The sequence below is a fragment of the Fopius arisanus genome, unplaced genomic scaffold (genome assembly GCF_000806365.1).
Source record: "Fopius arisanus strain USDA-PBARC FA_bdor unplaced genomic scaffold, ASM80636v1 scaffold00002, whole genome shotgun sequence".
Classification (NCBI taxonomy): domain Eukaryota; kingdom Metazoa; phylum Arthropoda; class Insecta; order Hymenoptera; family Braconidae; genus Fopius; species Fopius arisanus.
The window spans coordinates 1,203,775-1,226,507 of record NW_011887741.1 but is presented as its reverse complement, the minus strand read 5'-3'; the positions used below and the strand labels follow the sequence as shown (position 1 = coordinate 1,226,507).

The window sequence follows — 22,733 nt, the reverse complement described above, 5'->3', positions numbered from 1 at the left end:
ATTTCAGAGATAACTCCCAATATACTACCAATATATATACGATATTAGTATTTTAGCTGGATACCGAGTACTGAAAACACCTCTCAGTTATTCATGCGTCCCCGGTATCCGAGGTGTACTAATCGATAAATCGACCGACCGTCAACGCCGGCCGAGTAACCTTATCTACCAAAGACTAAACCCCAATATTTTTCTCTTTTCTCTCAATTCCTGTGATATCCTAGGCCAATGTACTAATATGTTCCTCCCATTTCCATTCAAATAAATTTCACGTTTTATTCCTGAAAACCTTAAAAAATGACGAATACCATTAATAAAAAAATCAATTTCCATAATTCTTTCAGCGGTCAACATTTTTATTAGTACAAAAAAGCATCTTTACAAAATAAATAAATTACAGGCAAGACGCCTGCTCTGATATTCATTCTATTATTCAGTTTTCCATATCTCAATTTCAATTTCCATTTTTTCGAGTGAAATAGATCTCCGGAGAAGAGCGATGTTATTCATCAGGTTAATTTTTTCAGAAGTTGAAAAATCTAGCCTGAGGATTGTCTGTCGTTATCACTCCGACAGTTCTTCTATTTTCTCATTCATCAATGAACTCAGAGAATGAGAGAAGAAAGTAAATAATTATTGACAAATACGTGACCACGTGGTTTTTCATGTGGATATCGAGTGAAGCAAGTTGGAGGTCAGTATGACTCGCTTCACCACATGAACGTTCCGGGATATTAGTACTGATAGCCACCGTTGCTGGCATAGCCTTGTCCACCACCGCCACCCCCGCCGCTTGATGGTGCCCCATAGGAAGATGATGGTGCACTGTATGATCCTGACGAGCCACCGCTGCTTCTGGAAAAGAATGTTAATGAGCTAGGTGAGTTATTTTTACAGGCATGCGGGCTGTGAAGGTCAGGCTGCATTTGTCACGCTATTACAGGCCTAGTTATGCATGAATGATCAATCACGTTGTGCATTAAATGAACAAGGTCACGTCTGGGTATGAATAGACCGAGTATGGACTCGAGAAAGCTTACCCGCCACTGTAACCACCACCGAATCCACCAATTGAGGGAGCTCCATAATTCTGAGATGGCCTCGATGGGGCACCATAGCTTTGGGATGGTCCACCACCCCCGAAACCACCTGAAACACCCAAATCACCCATTCAACTCATTCTTCCTGGATTTTATTTATCATATTAATAAAAATTTTAACCGCCAAATCCACCGGATGAAGGAGCTCCGTAGGTGGAAGAGGGCCTTGAGCCGCCACCGCTGTAACCACCTGGAGAAAATGGAATACGTAAAGAGGATGTACGACTCAAGTGTCTCTGTTGGTCTGAATTATTAGTGACCTACCTCCGAATCCTCCGGATCCACCGAATGACGGTGCACCGTAGCTAGATGAGGGCCTAGAGCCACCACCACCGAAACCACCTGCAATAAAGCGGGACGAATTGACGAATAATTTATTTATTCATTAGTGCCGTGACACGGAGGAACAAAAATAGTATATTCTACCTCCAAATCCACCGGAGGTAGGTGCCCCGTAGTTAGACGAGGGTCTTGAGGCACCACCACTGTAGCCACCTGAGTGGAATGATTGATTTGATAGTGATGACTGATTTATTCACGTATCTAGCAGGATAGAAAATAAAAAAAAAATTATATAAATGTATACTACCTCCAAATCCACCGGATGAAGGAGCACCGTAACTAGATGAGGGCCTGGAGGCACCCCCACCAAAACCGCCTGTAACAAATGACATAAATCAGCTTCCAGCCATCCGAAATATCTTGTCAAAAACACGAATGACTATTTCACCTCCGAATCCACCAGATCCTCCAGGAGCACCGTAATTGGAAGAGGGCCTGGAAGGAGCACCATAATTCGGAGAGGGAGCACCGTAGGTAGAGGATGGAGCTGAGTAACCACCCCCTCCGAATCCTCCAGAGCTTGAACCCCCTCCGAATCCTCCGGAGCTTGAACCCCCTCCAAATCCAGGTGCTCCATAGCTAGATGAGGGCCGACCGCCGCCAAAGTTTCCACCACCGAAACTACCTCCCCCGGAGGGAGCTCCATACGAAGAAGATGGTCCACCACCACCTCCACCTCCTCCTCCTAATAGATTTGGAGTTCCATAGCTAGTCGATGGTGGCAAATAGCCGACTGGTGCTAGAAGAATCATCATCGTGAGAATTTTCGCTTCTAAAACTTTCACCTGTTGCTATAGACGACTCCAATACTCCTGTCACGTAAATTTATCCTCCACTGAGGATCAGTGAATCTTCGGATAACGGGTATTGAATGAAGAAAAGATCTTTGCAAGACTCGTGAAAGTGTAGACGAACGTGAAAAAAAGGGAAAATATTTACCTATCGTGAATTGTAAAGATTTGATATTGACAGGTGTAAAGCCATCTACTCGATTTTTCCGCGTTGTCATTATAAACTTTAACTATTAGCCGATAAATTTGCACGCATAAGTAGCTTTGTATTACTTGGGGTCATGTGTTTCTCTTGTAGACCTTGCAGAATAAACACGGAGCGGTATAGGAAGCAACGGATCGTTGAACTTCACCTGACCTTTTGCCGGTTAAAGGAAGATGCAATTTATTGTAGAATCATCTCAAGTAATGCTAACACCTTGACCGTGACTTTCCAACTGTTCTCACTCAACTAGTTACATTAATGAATAATAAATCGAATTCTTCACTATAATAAATACGTTAAAGTTGTAGAGTTGTTGACTTGATTAGAAAGTTGGCGTTGTTAGGGCTAAATGTAGATTACGCGTAGTCATAAATTACCCACTATTCTACGATGCACTTTACTTTTTTGACAAGCTGTGTTCACGGTTATAAAACAATTCCGCTAAATCTTGGCGAATTTATGGCTAATGCAAAATGCAAATTTCTCTTATTCAAGACTCATTAGAAAGAACATGTACTTACGTTCAGCATAACAAGGCACAACAAGTGCGGTCGTAAGAACCGCAACGGCAAGATGTGCCCATCTTCCCATGATTCTCATGATTGACACTGATTTCTTTCCAAATAATTAGCCACAAAAACTCGCGCAATTTGTCCAAAGTCGAGGAACGATGGACTTCAACTGTGAGATTAAACTGAAATGTCCAGATATCGAGGTCCGCTGAAACACACGTTTCAGATCCACGATTAGCTCTAACGTGCTTCAAAGAACCGCGGATTCAGTCTTATATAGTTGACCGTCGTTTTGGAGAAAGTCTTGAGGAGGTGCAAAGGAGGATGTACCCAGGTAAATGAAGAAGAAGGAGGCATTATATTACGGAGTGGGGAGGATCAAACAGTAGAATGCCCAGGGATTTGTATCGTAAATTGAGTGAATGGTGGGTTGTACGAACGCAGGACCCCCGATGAAGATGCGACTGACCTTGGCTCACCGTTTTTTTCAAAGTTGATTCTTACTGCAAGTTTTGCTACAATTCTTTGTTACATTATTCCCTCCGGGGAATGGCCATCAGCCTTGCTTTCTACATTCGCTTCCAGATAAAAAATATTGAAAAAAGTGTTGACGACATCCTGCCATCACTTCAATACAATATTTCTTATTTAAGGATAAAATCCATTTAGAGCGGAAAATTATGCATTTACTCGTTTTTTTTTAACGTAAAACACGAGAGAAACTTAAAAATCAAATGGCCGTCTGGTAATTCGATGTACACTGAGAAAAAAAAATTCTTTTGCCAAGAATATATTCTTCTCACCAGTAAATCATGCAACCACTGTATAAATACTCCTATAAGATTTACTAGTGCCAAATATATTTTCTTGTGATTAGTAAATATTCTTGGCAAAAGAATTTTTATTTCTCAGTGTATTGTTCATTTGTAAAATATAGAGTACTGAAACGGCGTTGGGGTTTTCAATTAATAGCACGACCAAATGATAATCTTCTAAAGTTCAACTGTGCTAGCGACCGCAGTTGAAGACAATCCGCCACATCGAAATGGTTCGACATCACCGTAAAAATAGGATAAAACCGCAGCGCAATTGAAATATTCACCGAGTGACGTAGGACTGGCAGTAATAATAAATATTCGCCCCAGATTTGTATCCAACAATGCATCATCAGAGATGGCACATTAATTGCTCTTACAATCCAATAACAATGACGCTGTCACGTTCATCATTGAGGAGCTTCATCTATTTCCATGGAATGAATCCTCTGGCTTAGGTCATCCCCCATTATTCATTAAATGCCACAATCTTTTGTCACCGCGTTAGGTCATTTACCATTGGGTCAGTTGATATCACTTTACATCACCCACACCGTGTCGTAAAAACAAACATAAAATTGAATTGACCAATAAAATTCCGGAACAATCCGCTACGCTGTGACTTTCTTCGGACTCTAATCTCCTGTAATTACAGAAAAAAAAAACAATTCCTTCCGTTTTCGTCTTCAACTTGAAGCGAAGCCACTGTACATCGATGAAGTGGAATTATAACTTGTAGTATAATAGAAACTACAGAGAGAAGGCAGATTTAAAAGGCGAAAGTCAAGCATCAGAAGTCTTATCTGTCGCATACAATTCCAACAAAATGTAAGGGAAAACAATTTTTAGTGACGAATATCGAAGACTCTCAACCCGATTTTCAGTTCATGACGAAATCTAAAAGTAGGGGATTATTTAGTATTGTGTATGAGAGATAGGGTATCTTCGACTTGCCCCAGATAATTAATATCTGCACTCCATCAGTTTTTCTTAGACGTCGTGCCTCGATCGCGCCTCTATAGTTGCTTCATTCCGTGGACTAATTGATTTAAGGGATTATTATTGCCGGCTGAATGCTACTAAGGTGTAGGTGGTATTGCTCAATGCATCATTTTCTTCTCTACGTGATGGTATATTTTTTTTTTTTTTTTCAAAATAGAAATGAATAACTGATTGTGATTAATAATGAAGCTTGTGGCTCGGGAAAGTGGAAAAACGAAAGCCTACAGAGAACAATCAGCAAATTAGCATAGAACAATGACTGCTCCTGTGTGATAATGATGAGGAATAATGCACGTTGCGGCTTGTGATCAAAAAGATCACGAGTCTAACGCTCAGGTGCAGCCAGTGGAAATGTTTATTCACATTCGGAATTTTATCGATTTTTTTTTTCACTCATCAGCCAAATCATCGATCTCCCAATTGCGGAATAACGAAACCCCTGTAATTTCGTAATTTTTCATGTATTCGCGTACTTAACACTGCGCGGAATCTGAAGCAAAAGATTTATCGGAGTTACATTCACTCTCGGGCTATCCAATGCCAATCGGGGAAAAAAATCAAAATGTCAAACTTTAAATTACAATTTTGCGATAATCTCAAAAAATACTATTTCGCAATTATAAATATAATACGAAAATATCGTTAATCCTACAAGCATTCATGGACGCCAATGAATAGCTGATGCATCACGCCATGAGAATTGATGATTATTCGTTTGTACACTTGGGAGAGAAAAGAGATGAATAATAACCAACTTATATCCTATTCATCAGCGGTATAATATACCCTCCAATAAACGCGCTGTGATGAAATGCAAAATTACTTTTTTTTTATTATCCGGTTTCATTGAATGAACATTGAAGAATTCTACGGAGAATAATTTCGTTGTGAAATTTCGAATATTTGAGAGGATATATTTGTTATAGTTGAAAATACAGAAATAATTATCAATATCATCAGAATTGCTCTGAGTCCAAGTGCATAAATTCAATTGAATCACATTTCGCATCGTGAAATGGTTAAATTGCGTAACGAACCCTCTGGTACTACCGCCACTAGAAGATAATAGCCTAGTGGAACTGAATTAACGAAGCCTTTCCTTCCATATACGCGTGTCTTGAGCAAAACTGAGCTCTCGGATAACTCGTTGCCACTGTTTCCCCCTTTGTCTTGGCATATATTTTTTTTTCTCCAGAAATTGCCCAAGGTATTTCCTCTTTCATACAACATCTTCTTTTACAATGCACAAGTACAGAACAGAGGCTGTTTCTCCACGTGACAGAACCGACTAATTGGACGTATGCGAATATTTTAATCTCTCGAGGCATCTTTATTTACGATATCTTGATAAAGAATTTGCATAAATGATGTGTATTTTTTTCACGAGTTTTTGGAATGTTGAGCAAGATGAGATGTCGACGAAGGTCGGATACGGTGATTTTTAATAGATTAGGGGTTTTACATCGGGAGCGAGACGTCTGCACGTTTCGTTCTCACAAAAACGAGGAAAGTCTTCTCCGAGTAAAATCCGTAGCCTTGAATGTGCCTTCAACGATGGCAAAGTGGAGCATTGTTATTCAAGCCCTTCAAGCGTACAATGAACGATAAAAAGCAGAACGACGGAACGAAAAGTATTTTGCAAATATTCGTTAAATCACGGATGAAGAAATAGTATGTTAATTAATAATTCATTCAATGAGTAATTAAATTGATGAAAAATAATTCGGGAATGGGATTAGCGAGTAATGTAAGAGCATCGTGTAGATGTGGGTCGACTGAAAATGCAATTCCCTGGTTACACCCTGAGGGCAACCGAGAGAATCCACTCGAGCAGCGAACCATTCTTGTCATTACGTCAGTCCTTTCATTACGTGTATGGATATTTCAAGTGTAAGAGTCTTGTTATGCCTTCCGATAATTTTTTTTTTTTTTCTTCAAATTCAACTTGACGCGCTGATAATGAAAGGAAATATTGAAGAGGGGAGATTCGACACAGACAGAAGAGGTATCTCTGTAATTATGTGTCACCTGGAGTGGCGATTATCGATTAATGATCAGCGAAATGGGTGCGTCTCACGCGACAACTCCATTCTAGTGACTCATCTACTGAGGCAATTCAATCCCTGACACGTGTCGGTCATTCATTATTCTCTCGTTTTCCAAATAGTCGTGTTTTTCATTGAATCTCCAATTTATTCGTCGTCCCATCGAAATCGATTCATTAAGAAATCAGTGAAACTCACAACTATATGAATACTAGAAAGTCTCGTTGATTTACTATTCACGAAATATTGAGAGTTCCAAGTAATTATAGTTAATACGAGAACTTTTTTTTTGTAAATAGAAAATCAATGGGAATATATGATTTATGAATTCTTTCACTCATTTATGTTGGTGTTTAATCATTAGAAGGAATAAACTGACGAATCATTTAGATAGACAATTAATGATTTCAGTCTTGTAAAAGGTGAATCTTTTTTTTTCGCGGTTTATTGTATGTCAGGCTCTAATGAAATGAACCATGAGAAATTGAAACCAATTTACCCTTTAGACTGATTACACACAAAGATGAGAATTGATAAGGCTGGGAAAAAAATGGAAGGTAAAAACGAATAGAATGGAAATAAAAAAAAATTAATTGTAATTAGTTGTGAATGAATGTGGAGTACGTGTCGTTAATTCCAACTCGACATAATGGGGTAAAGAGTGCATTTGTTGCGTTTAACAACCCTGCAATTTTCTTTTATTTTCTTGCATTCCGTTATGTTTACTAATTAAATGCGAGAAATAGGCTATTCCCATTGAAGACGAGCCAATGAAAACTACATATAATTTTTAATGGCAGAGAATGACGTGTGCCATATATCAGAAATATCGTCCCCCATAAGCAGATGACTGTTAATTAATGACTAATGAATTATCTAATTGACAGGAAAAAATTCGGTGTAGATCTATTGGTTAACAGATTACATATCCTGAATAGACGCGATAGAAATGTCAATCATACGAATAATGAATAGAGTAATAATTACATGATTAGTCAGTCGTTTACAATTTTTGTAATTATCATCGCTATTTTATTCTTCTCGTTTATTATTCCAATGAATCTATCAATTTTATGGCATCCAAGGGGTCGGCTTAAGCATCATTATGACAGATGTATGCAGATTACGAAATATGAGAAGTCAAATGGAAATGAAAGTAAAAGACGACCATTTCGATTTCTAGTTCATCGCTATTGAAACAAACTCAAATGTTTTTTTTTCTTTTTTTTTAAATAATGCTCTCGCTTGAAATTTCTGGTTCATTTTCATTTTTTAATGGGGGTCCAAAATTCCCCCAGGCGAGACGGGCACGTTTCAGCGACTTCAGTCTGTAAAGGAGACTTTCACCTTCGACGTCCATAAATATAATGAAAAAGTGATGATACAGTCGAATTAAATAAAAAAATTTCGTATTTATTCGAGGATTGATCACCTTAATTAGTCGTGTGCTATATGAAAGTAATTATTGAAATATTGTTCGTATGATTGATGTTCCATAGCGTATAACAATTATAAAATAGTGTATGGGAATTTTTCATTTGCTAATCATTTCCAGCGCTAATTCGTTGATTAGAAAAACTTCTATTGTTATAAGTGAACATTTGTTTAAAATGAAATAATAAATATTGTAGTACTTCCAGGGATACCGGAAAAATGCGCATTTCATCTATCCCGACATCACCGGATATTTCTGTTTCCGACATATCCGCCACATGAGGTTTATCATTTGGAGGTGAGAGAGACGAGCCGGAAGCTAGGATTTTCCACAAGGGAAGCCATTGCCATCGTCATCGAGATTGACGATTGCTCCCAAGACGCACATTAGGCCCTACGTCTCTCCACCCCATTCCTCTCGCTCTCGCATACGTCACAAAACCAATAGCGATAGTAAAAATATAGGTAAAAAAATGGGATAAAGTGGGAGAGTACCCCTGGTCTCGAAGGGGTTGAAGAGAGCGGGTGAATGGGAAAATGGGCGTGTCTGGTGGTGTGGGTGGTGTGGGTGATGTGGGTGGCGTGGGTGGAGAGGCGTGGTCTTGGCGGATCAATAAATGGTTGGTGTCAGGGGGGATGCCAGGAGGATATACCAAGTGAATCGGTACTCCTTCGAAAAGTGCATCCTCCCCTGGCCATTCTCCCTGCCAAAACCACATCGATTTTCCGTATTCCAAATGGTTATTCCACCTCCTCCCCCTAGTCGTGCCCTGCTGTATCAGCCCCCGCATTGAGAGTCTGACGGATAGGTGAGGTAAGCCCAGGTATTACGTGGCTACCTGTCATTCACCACACGCACTCACGCAGAATCAATCCTTCATGTCTGGGCTATTTTCCATGCCCAGAGACAAATGATCAACACAGAAACATCAATATCCTTGGACTAATAGCCTCATTGTACCAGTCCATCGACAGAACAAGAAAAATATTTATGCATCTATTCGACAAGTTTGCTTGTAAAGGTGAACAAGTGGAGCATTTATTCATCTGAATTCTCTGAAATTAATGAGGAGCCATATAGCTCAACTTTTTTTTACAGAAAAGAGCCTGAATAATGAATGCCAGATGCATAAAGAATTGGCCAACTTTTTAATTCCCTCCGCCATCAAGATATACGCCCTCGTCTTCCCAAGCTCTTTATCCTCTTGAAAACTCAAATTTCTCACAATTCTACGCCCACACACCGTCATTCACCTCTCTCGTGACCCTTTTACTCGACGAGAGTGGAAATGGTACGTGACGGTCAGACCATTTCAATTGGTCGACTCAATTGTCAAATCTGCCGAGGAAAATGCAAAAGGTGAAATGGTAGAGGAAGGAGAGTAAAATTAACGAGTGACACACGTTATGGAAAGGGGCAATTTGAAGAAGGGATATATGTATGGGCAAAGGTGACCGTGGCCTACGTCCAAATCGATTTGACGAGAATGCCCTCCGACCTTAAGGAAAGAGACCTGGTGCTGTAGGTTATGCTCATCGCTCAATTTAACATACATATCAACTGTTCATTGACGAAAGAATTTTGTTTTTTTTTTTTTTGAGAAAACATCACTTCCTCTGTCCACATGATCCTGAATCGGGGGCCATTTTTTTTTCATATCAATATTCATGTCGTCAATGATTTTATTGTTATCTGTGGAGTGAATATATGTGGAATCGACAATCCTTTCGGTATTTGTTTTTTATGCATTAAAAATTCAGTCTTGGCAAAAATAGAATAAAGCTCATGATGTCAGATTGGTTACGAACAACATTAGGCTTGCGATGTTGTACCCTCGGTAAATTGTTTCAAAGTGTAACGTTAACATAGAAAATGAGGAGAATCGTGATCCGGTTGTTGATCGATCCTCCCGAGGTGGTGACAGGGTCGCAGACGAATGCACGTTTTATACACTTGGAAGTAAAAGAGAGAGGGGATCGATGGAGATAGGAGAAAGGTTTTGAGGACAGGGTAGATTATGTAATAAATGTCAAGATCGAGTGTAACACGATTTTAGCATGAAGAATGTTGTGAAAAATTCATAATACCAATGGGGAGAAAGCTTTTCTTTATCATTCCACTTTTTTCAATGTCCTGAATTTTAATATTCTTTACGCTCGAATTGGAAATGAAAAAGCCTTTCATTTTTCGCTGGAGCATGAGTAAAATTCTACTATACTGTTTAGACACGTCCAGAAATTGTGCAATGCGATGCACATTTCAACGCATACGTGATTGTCATATTTAATGCTTCATTTTTTACGCCAAATGCCTTTACAAATTACCCATTGAATAAAATTTTCCCCCTATTTATAAAATTAATGGAGCAATTCCCAGAGAATACATCGCTATACAAATAAAATAGTAATTATTCCCAAATGCCCGTGAACGCGTTAACAATGCAGTAATAAAAAACCAACAATTGAATATAACTCTCTCAAACTTTTGAGTAAGATTATATAATCCATTGTTATACATTCACGCATTATGAACTTTATCATAATCAAAAATAATGGCATTGCGACAGAATGACCAACTCATTATAAAAATTATAGTTTCTCGTGAAATTTCACTGCAATTTAAAATGACCAGAACCGAGAAAATAAAATGCAAAAAATAGTTTGAGACAATGCAGGTCTGGACCTTCCCCTCTATTATTTCCCCATCAATGGAGTATGAAGAGAGAAAAAAAAATTGTTCGCTTTCATCCCCCTCCAGTTTATCCCATCGTAGCTAATATAATATTCTAGGCAATTACAGAGTTTGCGGATCAAACAGAGGGACACGTTTCCCCTGGTGGTGTTCGTGTCGTTGTGGCAGTTAGAAACCTCTGTGAAACGGGCCTTCGCCTCGGGTTCAATCCAGTATTCACCACGGGGGGTGTTCTAAGATGTTATATTCTTCGTATTATTTTTACTATCCCTATCGACTGTGTTGATCGATCTCATGTTTACCCACCACTATTATCGATTTAGCATCTATGTAATAATTATTCTTACATTATGAGTATTTGATATTTAGATGTTGAACGCTCGAGAACATAAATTTTTAATGTTAATGGCCATATTTGGGAGAACGGTCGTTAATAAATCATCTCTCTGATATAAATCAATATGTTTATAAATAGGGTTGAATATATTCGAGGGAGATTTCAATGTATTTTATTGAGGGAATATTTGAAACACTATTAATGCTTTTCTTTTCCATTTTTTCCATTTATTACTTCTTTCGCTTACGGGGTGAAGGATGCATAAGTCAATATTGTTAACCGCGTTTGTTCACTCTACACGATGAAAAAATTACCGAACAATAAATAAACAGAAGCATCTAATTGTGTTAAGGCTGATGTTTTCCCTGAGATAAAAAAATTTCTCTATGTTTTTTTTTTCAGCAAGCACTAGAAACATTTTAAATCCTCTGAGAATGTTAAACGATTTAACAGCATAATTCTTACGAAATCTGCCATATGGTTAAAGTTCTCACGTTCACGGCAACCAATACGTAAAATGTATTTTTCGTCTTGGGACAATTTTATTTTACGAAATTCAACGAGTTACAATGTACGTTCTACTTTTTCAGCGATTGCGTTTGGGAGACGCGGTCACAAGGGGGCGTTGCGCGATCCTTCAAAGGGGTTTGGTTATCTTTTTTGAGTTGAATCTCATCTTTACCGCATGTTACACTATATCACACTCTAGAGGGGAAATGGTTTTTAGGAAGAAAACAAGTACGGTTGCGATGCATGGTGTTACCACACATGCAACTCGGTGGTTCCCACCGGCTCCTGGATACGAGTGATTCGTTGGACGATCATGCTTGGGATTACATGACAGTGTACATGTAGATTTAATGGAAAAAGTAAATGTAAAAAATAAAGACCAAGATGGCACCTCAAGAATACTAACTCTAATCTCTTGTATCATTTGTTTTATAATCGGTTGACACAGTTTTTTCTCACTCACTTGTCATCACTCTTATCTAGTATTATATAATTGAATATAATATTCGTAGAGAATCGATAAGTTTTTATCAATTTGAGGATCGAACGGGCTTGATAGAGTGAATTTTTGGAAGAATTGGGGGGGGAAAGGGGAGAGACCAATCGAATCGGAAGGAACCGAATTACACGGCTTTTGCATCACTCCTTTTAGATACACAATTTACCATTCACAGCGCAAACGCAAGCGAACCAGTAAAATCGGAATATCCCCTGAAAGAACGTGACCCGAACGAGACTTTTTCTACAATTTAATTTTCTTTCTGTTTCCTCTCAACTGCTATTCTCCCCCAGAAAATTACAAAATCGACTGAGCACACCTTTGATCCAACGCTCGACGAGCGATAAAACATCAGAAATATTCCTCCCTACACTGTCTATTTTAGTGGTGAGTTATATCCATAATAAAATCGTTAGCGAATGTTTGGATAAAGGTAAATGTAAGAATTGAATGAATAAGTGGAAAGGAAAGTTCGATCATTAGTGGAGTCGTTCTCAACCTGTCGTTCTGTACTCAATCGTCCTCAGTTGTGATGACCCCTTGAGAAATATACCATCGTCAAACGCCATAACGAGATCCACTCGACATGTTGTGTTATTTTTTCACTCTGTTGTGAGTAATTTACATTCACTTTTGATATGACGGCTAATGAGATGTATACAAGTATTCCTTTGTTGGTGTTCAATATGAACGAGAGAATTCGATTCCACCTCTTGTGGAAATAAATCCACGCTTGAAATATGAAAATATTCAAGGCATTTTGTAATATACCTAGGTCTGCGTTAAATCCTTTGCGTTCAAGAGAAGCCGAACATTTATTTCCCATTAAGGGATGATGCCAAAGAAAGTCAAATGAATTCCAAAATAGCGTGAAAGATTGCAATTCCGTACTCGCGAGTTATGCGGGTCACGTTTGTGTTGCATCCGAGGCATACCTGGAACGTGATACGAGTTGCATTAGGCATGTAGTTCCATCGGTCGGCTCCTCTGTTTTTTTTTTAATGCAGACATGTATGAATATCCGGCGACTAGAGTGTTGGGTCGAATGACATGATAAGATAACGTAAGACCACCAATCAATCAGGAGTAATCAGCGCTTCCTTGTAGCGTTTGTCTATTTTTTTTTTGGCATGGAGAGAATCATTTGAGGAAGTCAGTCGTTATTTCGAGTGATGTTGAGACTTTGATGGAGGAATATTTAGGATGGCAGCACCCGCTCCGTTGAGTATATGAAATATGCGGGGTGAGGAGTTCATTTCATGCTCCGGAAGGAACTGACCGATCTGGTCCTGTTGACCTCATCCCGTCAAATTATCCAGCTAGATTTAACTGGCCTTCCACTGTGGACTCTAGTATTCCCATCGATCCGCTATTAAAAGAGCACTTCGTTCGAAGTCTTTTGGATTTTTTTTTTAGAATTCTGGGGAATTCTGTGAAATTTTCTGTGTGTATTTGGCATTCTGCTAGAGGGTGAATTAATGGGGAAACTTTGAATTCTCAACATGACAATATGTCATTGGAGAAAGTTCAACGATCGTTGGCCAGAGACGCCCGAAGTGGAAACTTCAACGATCGGTCTCGCGAAAGCCCAACCATTTCCACTTTTACCCCACTAGCAGCATGTCGAAAAGTAGTCACTCCCTCAGCAGCTCTCCTTCCTTTTATTTTCCCCAACAACAAACGCTTGTAAACTCCTCATCCCCTCGACCAGCTACAGAATATTTACCATAAAATTTTCACGAAATCCATGAGAAGCATAGAAAATGCCGAGTGAATTCAGAATACTCTGAATGCTAACGCAATATTACGACCAAGTGAATATTTTCAATCTCGAAACTGCGGAGAGAAAAGACGATTTGTTCTGGCTCGGTAAAATTTTCATTTCGGTGCATGAATTTTATAATTGAAAAAAAAAAGGAAATGTCTTTTTTTTTTCAATTTCAATGATCCCTCTTCCTCACCCCTCGACAATCCAGACCTCATGGTGTGGTATCCGCAGGTTGAAGGACACTGAATAAAACCCATGCGCAACAAAGCTGAGGAGAGGGTGTACGTAGTGGCTGTACGTTGGTGTTACAGGTGAGCTTATCGACCTGAGGCCAGAAATACCCGCGCAGCATCGACCGTTTTGTGTTATACCTGGCCTGTAGGTTCCCGGGGGATGACGAGCGGTCGGTGGGAGGAGGGTTGTGGAAGAGGATGAGGGGGGGTGAATTTAGAGTGGAAGGAAGACAGAAAATGAGGAATAATAAAAGTGGAGAGAAGGCGTAGTCATGAGGGGGCTGACGTATACGACCAGCCCGACCAATCGAGGATGAGGCTGGAGGGTGCGCTTGCGCTTGTTCACCAAGTGGTGATAACCCTCCAGGAGACGAGGGGTGGCTGAGGGCGCCCTCACCGTCAGTGGCGGGGAGAACTCACTTGGCAGACGTAGCAAAGCTAACCCGACCAAGTGACACGCCGGGACGCCCCTGCCATCGGGAGCCCATCGGGAGCCCATCGGTCTGCGTAAGTACCTTTTTTTTATTAAACAATTTCCAAATCACGCATATTACCATTTTCGCACAATTCAACCATTAATAAATACAAATTGCTGTATAATGGCGTAAAAAGAGTGTGTAAAGTTGGTAAAAATTACCAAGTGTACAGGAAATCGAAAAAAAACTTGATTCAGTGAAACTCAAGTGATATAATTTGTGAAGTTGGAAAAAACTCGAGTGACCTCCGCGGAGTGACATTGTTATCCATTAGTTATCTATTAGTTTAGTGGGTCAGGTAGATCGATGGGGTAATTAATAAAAATATTTGAACCTGGTTGCAGGCTCGGTAGAGGACTCGGCAAAAAAGGTGGAGGGCCAGGAGACGTCAGGAGCCAAGGAGTCGTCAGGCGACTCGAGGGACGAGGACGTAACGAACGACGTGACGTCCACCCTGAGTGGCTTATTCAGTGGTTTACCGGCACTAGCGGGGCCCCAACGTCTCGCCAATTCCATCAGGCAAAAGTTCAACACTAATTCTGGTGAGTTGACAATATAACAATTTAACCTTTTCAAATTTTTGCCAATTTTTCAATTGTCTCCCTCCTCTACTTGTTCCTGCACGCGTTCCATCTCCCCTCGAGGGAAGCCTCAGCGTAATTAATTAACGAGAGGTTGCCCTGAAGTCCAATTATAATAGCCACGTACAGATTCCACACCGAATAATCCAACCCCCCCCCCTAGGCTAATGAAACTTCCAAGTTCAACAACAAATAAAACAAAGAAGATGATAGAAAAGAAAAGAATAAAAACTTGCCCCTGTAACTTGACACGTGGATATCGATTCTCTGGGTCGACCTCCAGAAGCGCCTGATCGAGGGGAGCCTTCACCCGGCGCTGCGTCGGGCACAAATATATAAAGTTAATAGTATTTAGATGATAGTTGTACCTATGAAGCACCTGCAGAAGCAATTGCAGAGCCCTTAAGGTGGTGCTGATCAAGTGAAATGAAAATATATCGGGACAAGAGGATGATAAAATCATCCATCATCGACGTGAGTCGGTTGCGCTAGGCAGGCCGGGCCAGGGCTCCCTATTCCATTAAATCATTGAAAGTTAAGAAAAACCCAGAATTACCATGGTTGGAAGAAAGCGCTACGTCCTATCAAGAACAAAACAAGATAAACCATTTTTTTTTCTCATTTTTTATTTATGTTTGAGAAATTATGATTTATAAAGGTGGAACGGTGATTTGTTGTAGGTTATCCCCGGCCCGGCCTGATGCGTCCCGCTTCGAGCACAGCGCCACCATACACGTTTCCAGATGTGATTACTATTAGTTCGTACTGAGTTCGTAAGAAGAGTGTTCGGATAATATTTTAATGAGAAAAAATTCCCCTGAGTAAGTTCAAATCGTCTGAGTGGGTGTATTGGTGAGATTATTCAACTTCGGCCTTGAAGAACAGCAAGAAATCATCATGACTTCGTTTAAAGTACCGATCGTAGACTTGGAGATTGGTGAACTAAAGGACATAGTATGGGCGAAACTGCAGGAGCCAGGCCCACAGAAAAAATTAGTCCTGGTTATAGTTTCAATAGCCCTGCTTCTGGATAACATGTTGTACATGGTGATTGTTCCAATTATACCGGATTACTTGAAATATATTGGAGCATTTAACAATCCTGACGGCACGCCGAACAATGAGACAGGTCATCATGGACAAGATTCAGCGACAGGTGTTCTATTTGCATCAAAAGCTATCGTACAACTGATGGTCAATCCATTTTCCGGTGCTCTTATCGACAGAATTGGCTATGATATACCAATGATGATTGGATTATGCATAATGTTTCTGTCAACGGCCGTTTTTGCTTGCGGTAGAAGTTACGGTGTACTGTTTTTCGCGAGAAGTCTTCAGGGAGTTGGTTCGGCATTTGCTGACACATCTGGTCTAGCTATGATCGCTGATCGTTACACCGAGGAATCAGAGAGATCGAAAGCTTTAGGGATTGCATTAGCTTTTATCAGTTTTGGTTGTCTTGTAGCTCCTCCATTCGGTGGAGCCTTGTATCAATTCGCTGGGAAGGAGATGCCCTTTCTCATTCTGGCCTTCGTCAGTCTGGCAGATGGTTTTATGCTGCTCCTTGTAATGAAACCTTTGAAGGAACAGCTTAAGGAAGGGAGAGCACGAGAGCACATTGAGACTGTACCAATCTGGCGTTTATTCATGGATCCTTACATTGCCGTCTGCGCTGGGGCTCTCATGATGTCTAACGTAGCTCTTGCCTTTTTGGAGCCGACAATTTCACTGTGGATGGAGGATCACATAACCCGAGACAATTGGAAGATGGGGATGATCTGGTTGCCTGCATTCTTCCCTCACGTATTCGGTGTGATAATCACTGTTAAAATGGCCAAGCAGTATCCGCAGCATCAGTGGCTGATGGCAGCTGGTGGACTTGCCTTAGAGGGGCTCTGCTGCTTCATCATACCATTCTCAACATCCTACAAATTCCTCATGATTCCCATCTGTGGAATTTGTTTCGGTATAGCTCTTATCGATACGGCTTTGCTGCCGACACTGGGATATTTGGTAGATGTACGATATGTCTCGGTTTACGGTAGCATCTACGCTATTGCTGATATATCTTACAGCGTAGCTTATGCTGTTGGACCCATAATTGCTGGTGGAGTAGTTGAGGCTATTGGTTTCACAGCTCTCAATATTGGAATAGCATTCTCAAATCTTTTGTATGCACCTGTTCTGTACTACTTGAGGCATATCTACGACTTCAAGCCATTCCAGGACGAGGCCAATGTTCTCATGCAAGATCCACCAGACAAAGAGTATCAGACTTACGTCCTTCAGGAGCAGAGACCAATTTCGGGAGATGTTGGTAATCATTTGACACAGGGGAGAATGGAGACAGATATTGACCAGAGTATAGAGCAAGGCTATCAGTCTGGATATAATCAGAGTGGGTCTGGTTATCAACAAGAGAATTATGGACAACAAACGTATGATCAGCAATATAGTCAGCAAGGGTATGCTCAACAGAATGTTGGGCACGTTGGATACGGTCAACAGCCAATTGGTCAGAGAAATGTTAGTCAGGATTTCAGGGGAAGTGATACGAGTCAAGATGCTAATCCATTCAGAAGACCGGCGGAGCCAGAGCGGCCGTCGGGTGATAGCAATCCCTTCAGACAGGGAATGTACTAGTGTGATTTAATGATTGAAAACAGATGATATATATTAAATAATCATGGAATGCGTTTTCATGGGATCTGATACTAGTCTTCAAGGCAGGCTTCCAATTCACCGATCACGTCTACCTCGGGTGAAAAAAATTCAATCGAAAGCAGGGGGAGAGATAAAAATGATCAAGTGATGTGATGTTTTCATTGTTATAGTGGTGATAAAAGTGGGAGAGATTAAACAGTGATAGATTATAGAAAATAAATTGGAGAAGAAGTTCAAAATGACGGATCGCTTTCCAAATACAATCATCTTGATCATAAGTCTCTCTGGTGTTTACGAGAATTCCAGTCAGCAAGGGAACTCGCAGATCACCGGATGACAACTATAATTCAGTTCTTTCTTATCATTGACTTTTTTTTTGGATTACATCAATGTTTTTGTTGAAAAAACGTTGCTGAACCAGGATAACATATCAGGAGACCGGGGATAATGGAAAATGGCTGCAATTATCAGCACCACAACCAACTCCCGGAATCCAAAAATTAAATAATGATTAGTAAGTAAGTAGTTAAGATTAGGGCGATAATTGATGAAAATGATAATACAAATAATTAGAATTAGTAGGTGCTCGAAATAAAAAAAAAAAAAAACCAGAGTTGATTAACTTGGGATTCGAATATTTTTTCACAATTCTGAGTTTATTATCTGGCTCTGGTTGAGTCTGGGTCGGGGGTGCAAGTGCGAATATATGATTAGAATAAAAATCCGAGTGTATAAAACACATGAGGATTACATATCTGTATTTTTATGAGGTTTTTCTAAGTAAGTAGAATTTTGTTGGGAGCTTAGAGGCACCGGCTAGTGAAATATAAAATAATTTTTTTAGATTTCCTCTTTTTTCATTTGAATACGATGAGTGACAGTTTGCTGATGTAAATTTTTTATTGAACCTACACGAATTCACATACTTTGTTCAAACTATTAGATGAAAATCGAAAAACACCAAGGGAAATATCGTTTAGAAAATTGTAAAGGCAATTTATCTTCCAGAATACTAAATAACTGTGTATCGCTCTTTTTTTTACGATTGAAAAATGACATTCGATTTTTTTTTCGCATTACCAATGGAGGGTTTAGACGCGCGAAAATGACGTGCATGAAAAATCCTTACCTACTCGTCAATACTCATAGGACATATTGCGAGTAATAAAAACCGCATCGCATATACTACGAATAATGGCAAAGAAAATTTAATAAATTATAATAAAGAAATGCACTTGCAGTGCAGGGTCATTCCAAATGTTGAAGAATAAAATTTCGAAATGACAGAATAACCAAATAAATAACTGAAAAATAGAAATCTATCTATGCCTCCCTTTGACCCTATTCAATGTCGATGTTGAACTCCCATTAGTCAGTACTTATATAACCGTTGATTAATCCATCTTGAGCTCGAAATCGTTTAATAAATTAATCACCGTAGAGTCTCAGAAAGGAAATAATGAAAAAATGAAAGGAAATAACAGTATTGAGCTTGATGAGTTGAATTATGAGGAATTCAATAGCGGAAAGACGAAGGAAAGAGGAAAGAGAATAATAAAACTAACGAAACCATTTGGAAGACCATTTGTGATTAGATAATAAAAGAAAAAAAAAACAGATTTTCTGACATGAACATCTGCCTATTGCCTACATACGCTATAGTTTCCTTTCCTTTTCCTGTAGCATTAATCTTAAAGTCCTTGTAAATAAATAACAAAAGGCGAAAAAGGTGAATATAAAAAAAACAAAAGCATATCTATCCTCTATATCCCACGAGCGTTTGCAATACGCCTACTGTAACATAATGCGAATGTCGTGGTAATTACTGATAAATATAAATATATTTACTATGGATAACAGATATATATTATATATATGAGTTGATGAAATTACCAGAACTAATGAAAAAATCTATATAATGAATTCGTTGCTTGATGCGAATATTAAAGTGTGAAAGAAAGTGAGAATGAAAGTGATGATGGGTTTGAGCTTGTCTCCGCGTTCCATTATAACATGTCAACATTTTCGCTCATTTTTATTTCGTATTCTCTCGCTAAATGAAAGTCAAACTGATGAAAGTAATAGTTATAAATAATATTAACTTTAACACAAGGATGACGAAGCATATTCTCGAGTGAGACTAAAGTAACAATATGCAGTTGTAAACATTCGGAGAATAAATGAGGTGAATTTTAGAAAAACTCATAAAAAAAATGACGAAAGCGCTATGTACGATGAATTTGCCTGTGCATTACATCACCTGGCCCATCACAATTCGATGGAAAAATTATATACACTGACACATAATATGCACTATCAAGGGTATCTTATAAAACACGTGTATGTATGTATATCTAATGGAAACTTTCAAATGAGAATACCCGCAAAATTTAATGATTGGAAATGTAATTGGAAAATGAACAAAGAAACACTGTAATGTTGTTGAACCGATTATTAAAGATGTCATTGTTACCGAAGTATAATCTTGTGATTATTTTTATTTTATGTCCCTCCAAGTCTCGAGGATGAATATAACAAACTATTATTTTTCAAGGACTTTTTTTTATTCTGGTACTTCACAACTAGAGTGATCCCCCTTGATAAAAATAAATGCGTCGGAGAGATAACAATCTCGCGTGTTGGAAAGTGTCGTAACGACATATAACAGCTGAAGTAATTCCAATTCTATATTTGACTCCCACTAAAATCCACCCCTATCGATATGACCTTCGTATTATAATACATAACAATCGTTGTTTCGAATAAAAAAAAATGGAATTATTAAACATGATAGGTCGCCAAGTAATCCGCTTCAAGCGGTTTCACCACTTGAGAGCTACAAGGCCTCTGTTCCCTCAACCACTTGAGTTGTCACCCCTTTCATACTGTCCTAGGGTTTCTAGGGGTGAATTGAGACAATGCATAATTTAAATGAAAAAAAAAAAATCATAAGAGATGAAGAGACACTCCAAGATATTCCCAGACAATTGGCAGGTATTGCCGACTAGACTTTGTCAATTGCCGGTCCAAAGAGAAGAATTTGAATATGAATATTTGACCAGCCCCCATGACAGCCTAACCCCATCAACGTGTAATAATATTTATATTAGGGCGCGGTCTTGGGAGGGTAGCTCGATGGGGTCGACTGTCTTTCATGGGTGAAGTTGACATCAACGATATACCGGGTGTCCTGGTAACGCCCTAACGACCGTTTCGAATTGGCATTACGAGAATTCATAACATGTTACGCTCCTTATCTATATCCCATTGACAAGGACAATAAATTATCAAAATATTTTTCTAAACCTCTTGAATCATGCAATTAAATTGCTCCTGGATAAAAATCCAATGAATAAAATCAATTCTATTCTAACGCTCGTATTATTCACGTTCAATAAACATTGAAGTAATGGTGTTAATGAATCGAGCAAACGATAACGATAGGTTGCACGAAGACAAGCAGACAGTGTGAAGACTAGTGTTGCGGGTAGCGCAAAGAGCCCGGTAATCCCCAAATCCGATTATTCGCCTCATCGGTCCTCGACAACACCAGTGAACACCCTCCCCTCACCGCTCAATCAATGTTTTTCCTTCTTTCCTGTCGCTCTGTGTTATACCATCTCCACTGGTCTCACCTACTGAATTTTTCTTTCCCCCTCAACTTTTTTTTTCTTTTTGAGGAGTGAAAGGCTCTCACATTCTACCTTCGATCGGGAACAAACTGACGGATTCGAGCGGATTTTCCCCAGTCCCCAGGGAAACCTCATGCCATTTCCAATCCAATTCGTTATGTCGAAATGAATTTGACTTATTTCTCCGGGTTTTCGGGTAAGTCGATCGCGATGAGAATTTAAACACTAGAAGAGTCGAAATGAGTTGGTCGATTTGGTGGAGCGTCACGAGACTTTCGTGGGGGTTTTGAATTTCAATTAAATTATTAAATATCGAGGTAGATTAATATTTGAGGAGGTTTGCGAATGGGAAACGGGGGAGATTGGTAGGTGAGAGGTGGCTTGATCCGGGGACAGAGGCGAGTAGCGTGAATAAATAACTATTTCAAGTTGGGTTGCCATGACAACACTGCCTGTGACCCCCTGGGCCTTCAATACACAGTGTATACATTTTCTGGCTGTGACTGACTGACAATGTCGTGTAGATTGCCATTGCCTCCCACCCACCCCCTTTTTCCCCTGCTGCGTGTCTCCATGGGCTTCAGAAACAGATGTACCGTAGGTACACGCAATTATTTTATCCACAAACTTCCCCCCACCCGTCTCACTATGGGATGACATTGCAAACTCATATTTTCAATACAATTTTTATCAATTTATAAAAATAACGTGCTAAAGTGAAATACAATAGTGTACAAATAACGCATCGACACCGCGATTTATCAAATTCACACTGCGAGGGGCTGACCAATTGTCACCATCCACCCGCACATGTACATTAGAAGTGACAAATGACGGAAGAAAAGGGGGAATTACCTAATACCCGGCATAACAGCCCTACACCTTCGACATTTTCCATGAGGATATGGTATAAAAGGGAGAGCAAGCGGAGACTGGGTAAATGTGAATTTTTGCAGATACTGAACGACAAAGGGAAGGAAGATATATTGTCGGGGCAAGGACACGTTCTCACATTTACCCCCACTTGCCGAGGGAATAAATAATGCATCTGTGTACAGGCAACGTGTAGACAGCCTTCTAGATGTCGACGACCAT

The 22,733-nt window shown here is 39.6% G+C and overlaps 2 protein-coding genes and 1 long non-coding RNA gene across 4 annotated transcripts in view; 1 reads left to right on the top strand and 2 right to left on the bottom strand.

Annotated features, from left to right (window-relative positions):
• Nucleotides 1-22,733, bottom strand: part of LOC105266492 (uncharacterized) — a 54,012-nt gene that overhangs the window by 10,794 nt on the left and 20,485 nt on the right. The gene's annotated exons all lie outside the window — the stretch shown is intronic.
• On the bottom strand, nucleotides 638-3,218 carry LOC105266473 (pro-resilin). Of its 2 annotated transcripts, XM_011304666.1 has the most exons (8): nucleotides 2,960-3,218; nucleotides 1,831-2,181; nucleotides 1,690-1,758; nucleotides 1,527-1,595; nucleotides 1,365-1,442; nucleotides 1,222-1,290; nucleotides 1,041-1,149; nucleotides 638-855 (listed from the first exon to the last, which is right to left on the bottom strand). In XM_011304666.1, the coding sequence occupies exons 1-8, from the start codon at nucleotides 3,036-3,038 to the stop codon at nucleotides 735-737; spliced, it is 945 nt and encodes a 314-aa protein (XP_011302968.1). In that variant the 5' UTR covers nucleotides 3,039-3,218; the 3' UTR covers nucleotides 638-734. The 2 variants fall into 2 exon arrangements, with proteins under 2 accessions (XP_011302968.1, XP_011302975.1); XM_011304673.1 differs by lacking the exon at nucleotides 1,527-1,595.
• Nucleotides 15,219-20,484, top strand: VAChT (Vesicular acetylcholine transporter). Its single transcript, XM_011304678.1, has 2 exons — nucleotides 15,219-15,303; nucleotides 16,023-20,484. The coding sequence occupies exon 2, from the start codon at nucleotides 16,240-16,242 to the stop codon at nucleotides 17,983-17,985; it is 1,746 nt and encodes a 581-aa protein (XP_011302980.1). The 5' UTR covers nucleotides 15,219-15,303; nucleotides 16,023-16,239; the 3' UTR covers nucleotides 17,986-20,484.

Coding starts and splice junctions, on each gene's coding strand:
- VAChT (XM_011304678.1), top strand. CDS start 16,240: ATGACTTCGTTTAAAGTACCGATCGTAGACTTGGAGATTGGTGAACTA.
- LOC105266473 (XM_011304666.1), bottom strand. CDS start 3,038: ATGAGAATCATGGGAAGATGGGCACATCTTGCCGTTGCGGTTCTTACG. Junction 1,759..1,830: donor AGGATCTGGTGGATTCGGAG/GTGAAATAGTCA, acceptor CATTTGTTACAG/GCGGTTTTGGTGGGGGTGCC. Junction 1,291..1,364: donor TGGATCCGGAGGATTCGGAG/GTAGGTCACTAA, acceptor CATTTTCTCCAG/GTGGTTACAGCGGTGGCGGC.